At 34.7% G+C, this 13,059-nt stretch overlaps 1 protein-coding gene across 2 annotated transcripts in view; it reads right to left on the bottom strand.

Moving 5' to 3' along the window:
- The window catches only part of EPHA6 (EPH receptor A6), an 856,224-nt gene that overhangs the window by 719,418 nt on the left and 123,747 nt on the right, over positions 1-13,059 (bottom strand). For both annotated transcript variants that reach the window (XM_060098637.1, XM_060098638.1), the window contains exon 3: positions 1,581-2,244. In XM_060098637.1, the coding sequence (XP_059954620.1) occupies positions 1,581-2,244 (664 nt within the window). The remainder of the gene's footprint in view (positions 1-1,580; positions 2,245-13,059) is intronic.

The following is a 13,059-nucleotide window of genomic DNA, read 5'->3' as shown; positions in this document are numbered from 1 at the left end:
AATAATTTTAAAGCTTTATTATTTTTACCAATATCCAGCATCTACCTAATATAAAATATGGTAAAACTACATGGTTAGTATATGTCATATGTTTTATCCTTGGCTATTATTGCCAAGGATAATCTCACTGGAAAATTATTCATGTTGCATTTTCCAATGTAAAATATTCTATAGTGCCCCTTCAAAGGATCATTTATATTGATAACTTATTTTTGTTTCATTCTAAATCCTTGTTACAGGTGAACAAAAATTTTGAATTAAATCTATATAAATTTCAATGAAATATATTTTAATGATTAAATAGTGAAGGAAAGTTGGCTCACACTTTAAATAAATATACTACAGACTTTTCATACAAACAGTACTTTCAAATGACCAAACATAATCATCACCGGTGGCTTTAGTGAACTTTTTCAGCATTCAAGAACCCAAGTGTTTCATAAATAGATAAAACGTTTAAAAATTCACATATATTACCACTGACAAATATGTTTTTTTCTCATTTACTTTCATCCCTTTTAATGGGTGGGAACATACCACCGAACATCACCAAAAAAGTAAGTAAATTCGGTATGGTGCTATAGAAAAAAAACTATAAATAATTTACCATTGAGAGGAAAAGATCTCTACTATGTTACGATTTACCAAGCATTAATTTTATTTCTTTATTTGTGTTTTGATTATGAGTCCTAAATCCAAACATAATTGATATAAATTATCTTTATCAGGGGATATGCAATAATTTTTAAGTGTATATATTTATTAGATTAATAAGCCTTCATAAAATGATTCAAATAAAAAATTGTTTTATCTTGAAAATTACAGATATTTCATATCATAACTATATGAAAGGTATGGTTTTAAACTTAATCAGCATTGCATTGTGTTCATACTTCCTAATAATTCGATCTTGCACAAGTACTGTCATTTAAACAAAAAAAGCTAATGTGTTATATGGTAGGAAATTGTACTTAATAGTAGCAAAGGATAAATTTCTGATATACTCAGTACTCAATCACCAAACACATAACATTCCTATAAACTATCCTATATATTTTTAAACATATGTATGATTCATATGCAAACATATGAATTCCTCATTTATTTAAATATAATTTCGGCTTACCTAGGTACTATTCAATTATTACAATTCAACATGAAAGAAAGAATTGCTTTCAAACTGTCTTTAAATGTCATATTCTCTATAAACCACCAAAACATAAAAGTTAAGCAAATGCCTGCTTTGATCCCTTTTGCTTTTTGTTGTTACTATTGATGTTGCTTTCCTTTATAAAAATCAGGTAAATACAGCAATTCATACAGCAACTATTCTACTGAAGGCAATATGGAAGAACACTTGTTATGGTATATAATTTATTTTACATTTTCATACACCATTCCCAGGAGGAAAAAATATCAGAAATTATCTTATAGTTAATATGAGTTAATTTCTTCCACAATTAATTCTTCCAGGAATAGTATTTGAAAATGTATTATTTGAAAATAAATATACAACCAATTTACCTTTAAAAAACTATCATTTGAATGCATGAATAATTATTTAAATATTTCTTTCTTACCGTGGCAAGAACCTTCAATTTCTTCATATCCTGTACTGCAGATACACCTTCCAAGAGGAACCAGCCAATCTCCATCAGCTCCACAATACAGTTTAGGAGTGTCACGTTCTTCTGCACTCTTCACACAAGAGCCCCTTACTTCAACCAAGGAGGAAGAATCAACCCTTGGGATAGTGTCTGGAAACATGGCCAGATTACGAACAGTAAAGGGGCACTTTTTGTAGAAAACGCGGACTGAAACTAGGGCAATGCATGCCCCGATGTCTTGAAAAGCCAGATAAAATCCCTTCCTTTCTATAGGCCCCACCTCACGAATTTCAGTGTTGAGTTTGAGGATGCGATCACCCAAATCCATCTGGGTAAAACTTTCATCAGCAGCAATTGTGTCAATCTTTGTATACTGGCTTGGCTTGAATTTAATTCCATGGGACTCATCTGATTCCACATAATATAGATTAAATGTTTCTTTGCAAGTCCCCAAGACCCATGGGATGCTGTTACAATCCCTCAGTGTGAACTTCATTTCCACATAAATTTTCTGAGCTGCATCACGGGAGATCCAGTTTGTACGAAGCCAGTTGTTTTGGTTTGGTTCCATCACATTACATACCTGGTATGTGTGAATGGGCCTATTGTGTTCATCCATTTCAGTGATGGCATCCCACTGCAAAAAGCAAAAATAAAATAAATGATTATGAAACCACAGTGGTCGAACATATACGACTACTTCAAAAATTTTGTTTTACTGAAAGAAAAATGAATAAAAAGGATACAAATAAAGCAAAACAAAGCAACAATGATGCGGGATTTTAACCAGGAGGCTTTCATTAAGACAATAGGTTCTGAACATACCAGCTGTCCTGGTATGAATCTTACCTTCTTACATGTTAGTTGCAACATCAAGGGATACTTTATTTAACCTCTAGTTTCCTCAACTATAAAATGGAGCTGATAAGAGTACCTGTTTCATAGGATTGTTGTGAGGCATAAATTAGTTAATATATGTAAAGAACTTTAAATGGTTTCTAGTACTTTATAAACAACCTAAAATAGCATCTATTATTGATCAAATAACTAGACCAATGACAAATGTACTCTAGTTACCCATTTGTCTTCATATCCAAGTTGCCACAAATTGAGGTATATTCATCAGTATTCAATTAAACATTTACATGTCTATTTTGATAGAAAATAGACATAGAGAAGGCTTTAGATTTATTCAAGAAATATTTATCAGGCACTATTCTGGACACTAGGAATACAGCAGTGCACTAGCTGAACAAAAACTCCCTGCCTTCATGGATCTTACTTAGAGTGAGGAGACGCAATAAAAACTGTAAATGAGTCAACTGAAAAATATGATAGAAAGTACAGTGGGAAAAAATAAGGCAGGGAGATGGGGAAGAGGGTTGAAATTTTAAATAGTATGACCAGAGAAGGCCGTACTGAGATTGTGACATTTAAGTAATGTCTTAGGGGTGAGGCAGTGAAGAAGAAAGAGTAAGTACCAATCCCTGAGGCAGGAGGGTATAGGTATGTTTTAGGAACAGCTTGAACGGGCACTAAACAGAGAGGCAAAGAAGGTGCAAAAAAGCCTTTGTGAGCATTGAAAACACTTTGGCTTTTACTCTGAGCTAGATCATTGGATTTTCTTCACTTCTGTATGTTTACATAGAAGCATTCTGCCACCTATATGAATAGAAAAAACTTATCTTTTTTATAATTTTAGTAGAAATGTTTGAGTACATTGAAATTAATTGGCATTGTCATTATTTATACATCTAATACTGCATACTTCTATATTACAAATTTAGATTGTAAGTATATTTTATTTGTATAATAAAAGTTATAATAATTTTCAGTAAACAAAAACACATTCTGGTAACTTCACAGTCTTTTTGGAAAAACATACTAGTCACCATAATTTCTCATTTCTATTAAAGTACAGTGGAAATGGTAAACTGTTTTCTATAGTGAATGTGTTCTATTTCTTGATACCATACTTCAGTGATTTATAATAAGCTTATTTAACTCATCCAGTTTGCAGTTTCTTATTTTATTTGGCTGGAGAGAGTTAATTAATCGAGACTGGTGGAATTTCAATTAATATAGTTTCTAACAGAATGGCTTATTTCCTCAGCCTGTTGGATTGTTGAAACACTAATACTTTCAATTATCTACTTTAAATTTCCACAAATAAACAATTTATATTATCCATCAAGCAAACTTAAAAACAATTCTGTATCTAAAATTTCATTTGTAAGTTGCTTGCTTGAAATTCAGAAGGTATTTTCCAGAAGAAACAATGAGTTCCTTTAGAACTGTGGATACAATTTTACAAAACACACCCACTGCTTATCAGGGGTAATCCAAAAATTTCACAGAGGCACATAAAATTACCCATCTAAATACCTTTCATCCTAACATATTATAGGTCTTATATGACTGTTACACGTAAATTTAAAGGCAAACCAGAACTATCAGAGCTCATTTAAAATGGTAAGCTAACCATTCAGAATATAAATAGTAAGACAAGATACAACTAATAAAATCTGAGAACTGTCAAAATAAGTGTCCAAAATTCTAAGCATTTTTCCCATTGGAGAGCCTCTAAGGTACTTATCCAGTGATTATTCTTATTTCAGATAAATTTCTAATCAGAATTGATTTTATTCCTCAGGGAATGCATGTAATTACTATTGTCTACACTGCATCCTCTACTCTCCCATATAAGAGTATAGAGATAGACTGTCAATAAATTCTGTTTGAATAATTACATCTTAACATCTTCAGACTATATCTCTTCATATTAATAAAAAGTATTAACCATTCTCATCAAACAATCAGTTCTCCTAAAATATGAGATTAAATAAATGTGAAAAATTACATCTGTGACAGAAAAAATAGTTCTGAAATCATTACATATCTTTATTTAAAAATATGTTGAGTTTGGAAAAAATGTTTAGATGGAAAGAAGGATCAGGGATGAGAAGAATATGACATGCATACACTGAATCAGGATTAATCTGAAACAAGAGATAAGGAAATAACAAAACACATGCAAATAATGAGAAATGTGGTTCTTTTCAAAGCACTACATAAGGATGTTTAACAAAATGGTACATTATTTTCTATGTTAAATTAATGATTTTTGAGAAACAATGGTGTTTCTTCTCTCATAATCAAAAAAAAAAACAATTAAAAAAAAGAAAGAAAGAAATCAGAATGAGATTCAGATACCAAAATAGCCAAAAGGGATCAACTGCTAAATTTAATCTGATCCAAGAATACTGAAAGTAATTTAAATTAGATTTTTAAATTTGAATATGATTCACTAAGAGTATAAATAAATTCAAGATTGCTATAAGATCTAAAAGGCTAGGAAATTTACTAAAAATATATTGTCATTAGTAGATATAGAAATGCTATCATATTTAAATCATAATGTATCCTTTGGAAACACTGCATTTACACAAAGTTGTATTTGTATTTATACAGTCACATAACTTTTAGTTACAATTTCCAAGTATTAAAATAAATAGAGCCTCTAAAAATATGGGGTCCAAGGAAAGAATGGAAGTATAGGGCTCACATACCAAATGTCTAAATATTTTTAAATGATAAATCATTCTTCAAAGAAGGTCAAACTCTAAGTATGTTCTATTTGCCTACTTTAGAAAGACACTGGAAGGGCAGGTTCAAAATTAAAATATTTGGACTTCTCAGAATTTCATGCCAGCATGTGGTAGTCCATCCAGAGCCAACCCCTAACTTTAGTCAACCGCATTTCTATTTCCTCCCTGATGCTAGGTAAATCCCATACCATGAAGGACTTCACACAAGCACATACATGAGCATCCCAGTCTTCATGTCCCAGCTGTGTCCCTCCTTTGCTACAAAAAGATGCCAAATCTGATTCTCTATTCAACCTAGGTTGAGCATACCAGTAGCACAGTTTACCCTTTGGAGAATGGACCCCCAACAAGAAGCCTTAAAGTTCTTGAAAGGAGATTTGAAGCCATCTGAGCAGGGAATTCAGGGGTATTACCTACAGTGTGGTACAGAAGGAAAGCATAGGATCTAAGTAGCATACTATCTTATTGCTCAAGGTCATTGCTTCACAAAGAGGGTTGTAGCTAGAGAAATGAATGGGGACAGCCATCTAAAGCTCTAGGAATAGTGTATCACCTTCCATTCCCAAGTCTAAAGAAAGGTATAATCTCCCAAGACCAAACCAGGAAGTAATAGAAAATATGAACAGACTAGTTACCAGTACTGAAATTGAATCAGTAATTTTAAAACTCCCAATAAACAAAAGTCCAGGACCAGATGGCTTCACAGATGAATTTTACCAAACATTTAGAGAAGAGTTAACACCTATCCCCTTCTGAAACTATTCCAAAAAACTGCAGAGGAAGGAATACTTCTGAACTCGTTCTATGAGGCCACCACCACCCTGACACCAAAACCAGACAAAGATATCACAAAAAAAGAAAATTACAGGCCAATACCACTGATGAACACAGATGCAAAAATCTTCAACAAAATACTAGCACACCAAATCGAACAATACATTAAAAAGTTCATATAACATGATTAAGTGGGATTATCCAAGGATGCAAGGATTTTTTAATATCCACAAATCAATCAATGTGATACACCACATTAACAAATTGAAGGATAAAAACCATATGATCATCTTGGGACTTCCCTGGTGGTCCAGTGGCTACAACTCCAGGCTCCCGGCTCCCAATGCAGGGGGCCCAGGGTCGATCCCTGGTCAGGGAACTAGATCCCACATGCCACAACCAAGAGTTCACATGACACAACTAAAGATCCCACATGCCACAACTTTAAAAAAAAAATCCTGCATGCTGCAACTGAAGATCCTGCACACCACAACGAAGATCTTGCACACGGCAACGAAGATCCCACATGCCGCAACTAAGACCCGGTGCAGCCAAATAAATAAATAAATAAATAAATAAATAAATAAATAAATATTTTTAAATGTATGATCATCTATAGATGCAGAAAAAGCTTTTGATAAAATTCAACATGCATTTTTGGTAAAAGCTCTTCAGAAAGTGTGCATAGAGTGAACCTACTTCTTCATAATAAAGGCCATACATGACAAACCCACAGCTAATATCATACTCAATGGTGAAAAGTTGAAAGCATTTCCTCTAAGATCAGGAAGAAGGCAAGGATTCCCACTCTCACCACTTCTATTCAACGTAGTTTTGGAAGTCCAAGCCACAGTAATCAGAGAAGAAAAAGAAATAAAAGGAATCCAAATGGGAAAACAAGAAGTAAAACTGTCAATATTTGCAGATGACATGATTCTATACATAGAAAATCCTTAAGACACTACCAGAAAACTACTAGAGCTAATCAATGAATTCAGTTAAGTTGCAGGATATAAAACTAATACACAGAAATCTGTTGTATTTCTATACACTAACAATAAAATATCAGAAAGAGAAATTAATGAAACAATCCCATTTACCATCACATCAAACAGAATAAAATACCTAGGAATAAACCTACCTAAGGAGGCAAAAGACTGGTACTCTGAAAACTATAAAACACTGATGAAAGAAATTGAAGACAACAGAAACAGACGGAAAGATATACCGTGTTCTTGGATTAGAAGAATCAATATTGTTAAAATGACCATACTACCCCAGGCAATCTACAGATTCAATATAATCCCTATCACATTACCAATGGAATTTTTCACAGAACTAGAACAAAAATGTTTAAATTTGTATGGAAACAAAATAGACCCCAAATAGCCAAAACAATCTTGAGAAAGAAGAACGAAGCTGGAAGAGTCATGCTCCCTGACTTTACACTTTACTACAAAGCTACAGTAATTAAAACAGCATGGTACTGGCACAAAAACAGAAATATAGATCAATGGAACAGGATAAAAAGCCCAGAAATAAACCCAGACACATGGTCAATTAATCTGTGATAAAGGAGGCAAGAATATACAATGGAAAAAAGACAGTCTCTTCAATAAGTGGTGCTGGGAAAACTGGACAGCTACATGTAAAAGAATGAAATTAGAGATTCTCTAACACTATATACAAAAATAAACTCAAAGTGGATTAAAGACCTAAATGAAAGACTGGATACTATAAAACTCCTAGAGGAAAACATAGTCAGAACACTCTTTGACATAAATTGCAGAAATATTTTTTTGGATCCATCTCCTAGAGTGATGAAAATAAAAACCAAAAATACCAAATAGGACCTAATTAAACTTAAAACCTTTGCATAGCAAAGGTTACCATGAACAAAACAAAAAGACTACCTACAGACTAGGAGAAAATATCTGCAAATGATGTTACTGACAATGGCTCAATTTCCAAAATATACAAGCAGCTTAATATCAAAAAATTAAACAATCCAATCAAAAAATGGGCAGAAGACTAAACAGACATTTCTCCAAAGAATACATACAGATGGCCAGCAGGCACATGAAAAGATGCACAATACCGCTAATTATTAGATAAGTGCAAATCAAAACTACAATGAGGTACCACCTCACTTCGGTCAGTATGGTCATCATTAAAAAGTCTACAAATAGCAAATGCTGGAGAGGGTGTGGAGAAAAGGGAACCCTCCTACACTGTTGGTGGGAATGTAAATTTGTGCAGCCACTATGGAGGACAGTATTGAGGTTTCTTAAAAGACTAAAAATAGAGTTATCAAATGATCCTACAATCCCACTCCTAGGCATATCAGAGAAAACTCTAGTTGGAAAAGATACATGCACCCCAATGTTCATAGCAGACATGGAAGCTATGTCTGCTGTTTACAATAGCCAAGACATGGAAGCAACCTAAATGTCCATTGGATCAATGGATCAAGAAGTTGTGGTACATATATATACTGGAATATTACTCAGCTATAAAAAAAGAATGAAATAATGCCATCTGCAGCAACAATAGATGGACCCAGAGATTATCATACTAAGTGAAGTAAGTCAAACAGAGAAAGACAAATATCATATGATACCATTTATTTGTGGAATCTAAAAAAAAATGATACAAATGAACTTATTTACAAAACAGAAACAGACTCACAGACATAGAAAACAAACTTATGGTTACCGAAGGGGAAAGTTGGGTGGGGGAGAGGGATAAATTAGGAGTCTGGGATTAGCAGATACATACTACTATATATAAAATATATAAACAACAATGACCTACTGTACAGCAAAGGGAACTGTATTCAATATCTTATAATAACCTACAATGGAAAAGAATATATATATACATATATAAACATATGTATATTATATACATAACTGAATCACTTTGCTGTACAACACTGTAAATTAACTATAGTTCAATTTAAAAAAAGGTTAAAAAATCTGATTTGGAGTGTAAGGTACTATAATTACTCTTTAATATCAAAGAGAGTTAGATATTATAAAAAAACTTTTATGTTCTGCTTCATTATTGGGTGGTTAATGTAAACATTTGCCTCCAAACTCTTTTGCCTCCTAAAGTTCTCCACTGATCCTACAGATCATGTGTTAATAAGCAATAAACAATATTTAGTGAGTTTACAGTACATATTAAATTCCATACAAGGAATGAAGAAATTAGATACAAGAATTGCTTGCTCTTACTGGACTTATTATAATATTTTAAGGTAATAAATTATGAAAACATAATTGATAGCACAGAACTGAATATAAGAAACAAATAAACAGTATATATAGTAAATAGAGTAAGTGTCCAACGGATAGCAACACTTGTGAATGAGGGTGGTTTGGCAGTTTTGGCCAAGATGGAGAGACTGAACTTTAACCTTAAAGAATTACAAGATTCAATAAGGCAGAGGAAGAAGAGTGTATAGAAAAATAATGTATAACACTAATCTATATGCATATAATTTTTGGCAGCACAGTCCTGTACTACATATATTTAGTGGGTAAAAGTTTTCGCCCCTATTTAAAACAAAAACAAACACATACTTATTCTCCAGTTGTGAAATATTTAGATGTACATGGTTTGGTTAAATAAGAATCAGTTGTACACCAAAGGGTTCTTTCTTTTATAAACTTCAAGGGCACCTTGGAGATAATGATTCCTGAGGGCAACTATTTGTATCCTGAACTTATACCATCAAAGCTTTTTCACAAATATTAACTTATTTGGTCCTCATCAGTCCAATAAAGTGAGACAGATATTTTCATTTTCACATTACTGATAAGGAATTCAATACCCAGGAACTGCATGGGCCAAGGACTAGAACCAGGCCTTCTAACTCCATTTTCTGTATTTCATGATGTTTTACTGGTGACTTGTTGGCCTAGGGCAGATTGTCTCTCCCAGGGCTAGTTAATTCTTAGAGATCCCAAAAGCCTCTGGGCCTAGAACATATCTTTCATAGGCAAATCAACCAAACTGGAGTCTATAGGCCCAACTACTTCCTTACCTAACTCTCACACACCAAGCCAGTATTTCTTCTGTCTTAAACCCCGGCGCAGGTACCAGGCAGCTAGAGACCAACCCTATAGCCCAAAGTCTGAAGGAATTATTCAAACTAGCCAATCCTAAGCTGTTTACTGGGCCCTGCCTTGCGTTTCCCACAGAAACCCCAATAAGGGCTCTGACTCAGACTTTCCCCTCACTCCTGTCTTCTGTCACTTGACCAAAACCGATTGCTTCCCCTGTGGCCCTGCATAGCCTTGATGACCTCCTTCCTGGAACCTGTGCGTATAATAGACTTCTCCTTTCCAAGTGTAATTCTTGTTTCCTCCTGTGGCCACAGTGACTTTACCATACCATTATCCAACATGTACATTCTTAGAACAAACAGCTATATGGTTCATTACACATTCTTCCTGCCAACCCTTTGGAAGACAACTGATTCTTGCTTAATCAAAAGCTTTCATTGAGCAAGACACTGCAAGAGACAGTGCTTTTCTATTCATCACATGTAATCCTCTCCTTGATCCAAAGAAACAGACTCATAAAATAACTAATAGATAGAAGAAGTTCTCTGTTCTACTTAACCAGCCACAAAAGCAGATACAGTTCACAAGATATTCTACCCTGCAGAAGCATGTATTAAAGTAATTAAACAAGGAGGCTATTAGACTGAGGTGGCTCTAATGCCTTGGCAGCTTGTGTAAGCAAATCCAAACCTGAGCTATGATAAATTCCTATAAATGTTCCAAAGTTAGGAAATAAAAACCTAAGAACAACCAATCACAAACAGCCATCTAGCCTTTCCCACTTAAATGAGGTACCCACTTAAATAATTTCCGTGCTTTGCTTCTATGTCTGCTGTATAAAAAACACCTTTCCCCTAGCTCCTGTTGGCAGAGTGACCCTAACCACTTTTGGTTTGATGCTGCCTGATTCAAATCAATGTTAGTGATAGGGATAGAGTAGAATAATTAGTTTAAAACTCCCACTAGGGGATTAAAGACAGAAAGGAAATTTTAAGGCAGTTTGGGAAACTGTTGTAAGCTAATGACCACTCAAGAAAAGAATCCAATAACCTACTGTATCTTTTTTTTTTTTTTTTTGTGGTACGCGGGCCTCTCACTGTTGTGGCCTCTCCCATCGTGGAGCACAGGCTCCAGACGCGCAGGCTCAGCGGCCATGGCTCGCGGGCCCAGCCGCTCCACGGCATGTGGGATCTTCCAGGACCGGAGCACGAACCCGTGTCCCCTGCATCGGCAGGCGGACTCTCAACCACTGTGCCACCAGGGAAGCCCCAACCTACTGTATCTTGAAGGAAGACCAGGTGCATTCAAGTTCCAGGCACACTCAAGCCACAAGTCCTGATAGTTAAAACACAAGACAATAGATATGGGGTCTGAATATTGTTACATGAAGCCAGGGAGTTAATGGTACTTGAAGAAGAGCATTTCTGCATGTAGCCAAGATGGAATATAGGGGAAAGGGGAAAGAAACTAGATGAAAGGGGACATTATACCAAAACCTGAGATGCATAACCATTTTTTAGTATATGTTACCATCTTTCTGCTAAAATACATATGATTTCAATAACGCCAAGACAGTCCCGGCTAAACCACATAGGGTCAAAGGAGGAACTAATGATGTAAGCCTTGACATCTACCCAAGAATGATGAAGAAGGTGGTCTTCCCCCCTCCCACTTTTTCTTTGATTATAAAAATGTAGCCCTCTTTGCTGTCAGGGCTGTGCTCCCTTGCCTGCCCACTTGTACCTCTCACAAGCTTCCTATGCTAATAAACTCACTCTTTACCTATCATTTTGCCTCACCCTGAATTCTTTCTGTGACAAGACAAAAGAACCTGAGCTTCAGTAAGTACTGATACCAGGTGAGCAGTTTCACTTAAAAGACAGTGGGTTTGAGTCTCCTCCTAAGTCAGGGATCATGGGTTCAAGTCCCAATCTGAGGTGTGACTGGATATGAGACCCATCCAAGAAAGAATGTGGCTTCAATAGCTCAAATAAATTCATAGAAATTTTAATATGCCTCTGTTTACCTTTCAACACATGTATGCATGTTTTGTTTTACTGAGTTTTTTCTATACTATATAACAGTGAATTGTTTTACATATAGGTGTTTAAGTCATATGAAAATATAAAAAATTATAATAAACAATAATGAGATGGAAGAGTTGGAATATTTTGAGTTTAGTTCCTATTTTCTAAAAGCAAATAGCTGGAGGGGCACCTTCAAGATGACGAAGGAGTAAGACGTGGAGATCACCTTCTTCCCTACAAATACATCAAAACCACATTCACATGTGGAACAACTCCTACGGAATGCTACTGAATGCTGGCAGTAGACCTCAGACTTCCCAAAAGACACCCTCAGGTGACCTACACGCAGAGGCAGGGGCAAATCCCAAGCTGAACCCCAGGAGCTGGGTGAACAAAGAAGAGAAAGGGAAACTTCTCCCAGCAGCCTCAGGAGCAGCAGGTAAAATCTCTACAGTCAACTTGATGTACCCTGCATCTGTGGAACACCTGAATAGACAACGAATCATCCAAAAATTGAGATGGTGGACTTTGGGAGCAACAGTAGACATGGGATTTGCTTTCTGCATCCCATTTGTTTCTGGTTTTATGTTTATCCTAGTTTAGTATTTAGAGTTTATTATCATTGGTAGACTTGTTTATTGATTTGGTTGCTCTCTTCCTTTTATTTTTTTAATATATATTTTTTTCCTTTTTCTCTTTTTGTGAGTGTGTGTCTGTATGCTTCTTTGTGTGATTTTGTCTGCATAGCTTTATATTTGCCATTTGTCTTGGGGTTCTGACTGTCTTTATTATTTATTTTTTATATAGTTTTTAGCACTTGTTATCACTCGTGGCTCTGTTTTTGGTTTGGTTGCTCTCTTCTTTCTTTCTTTTTTTGGTTACTTTTTAATTTTTTAATTTATAATAACTGTTTTCTATTTTAATTATTTTATTTTATTTTATTTTATTTATTTTTTCTTTCTTTCTTTTT

The sequence above is a fragment of the Mesoplodon densirostris genome, chromosome 5 (assembly GCF_025265405.1).
Source record: "Mesoplodon densirostris isolate mMesDen1 chromosome 5, mMesDen1 primary haplotype, whole genome shotgun sequence".
NCBI lineage: Eukaryota > Metazoa > Chordata > Mammalia > Artiodactyla > Ziphiidae > Mesoplodon > Mesoplodon densirostris.
The sequence above is the reverse complement of the archived record's forward strand: the minus strand, read 5'-3'. Positions and strand labels throughout refer to the sequence as shown.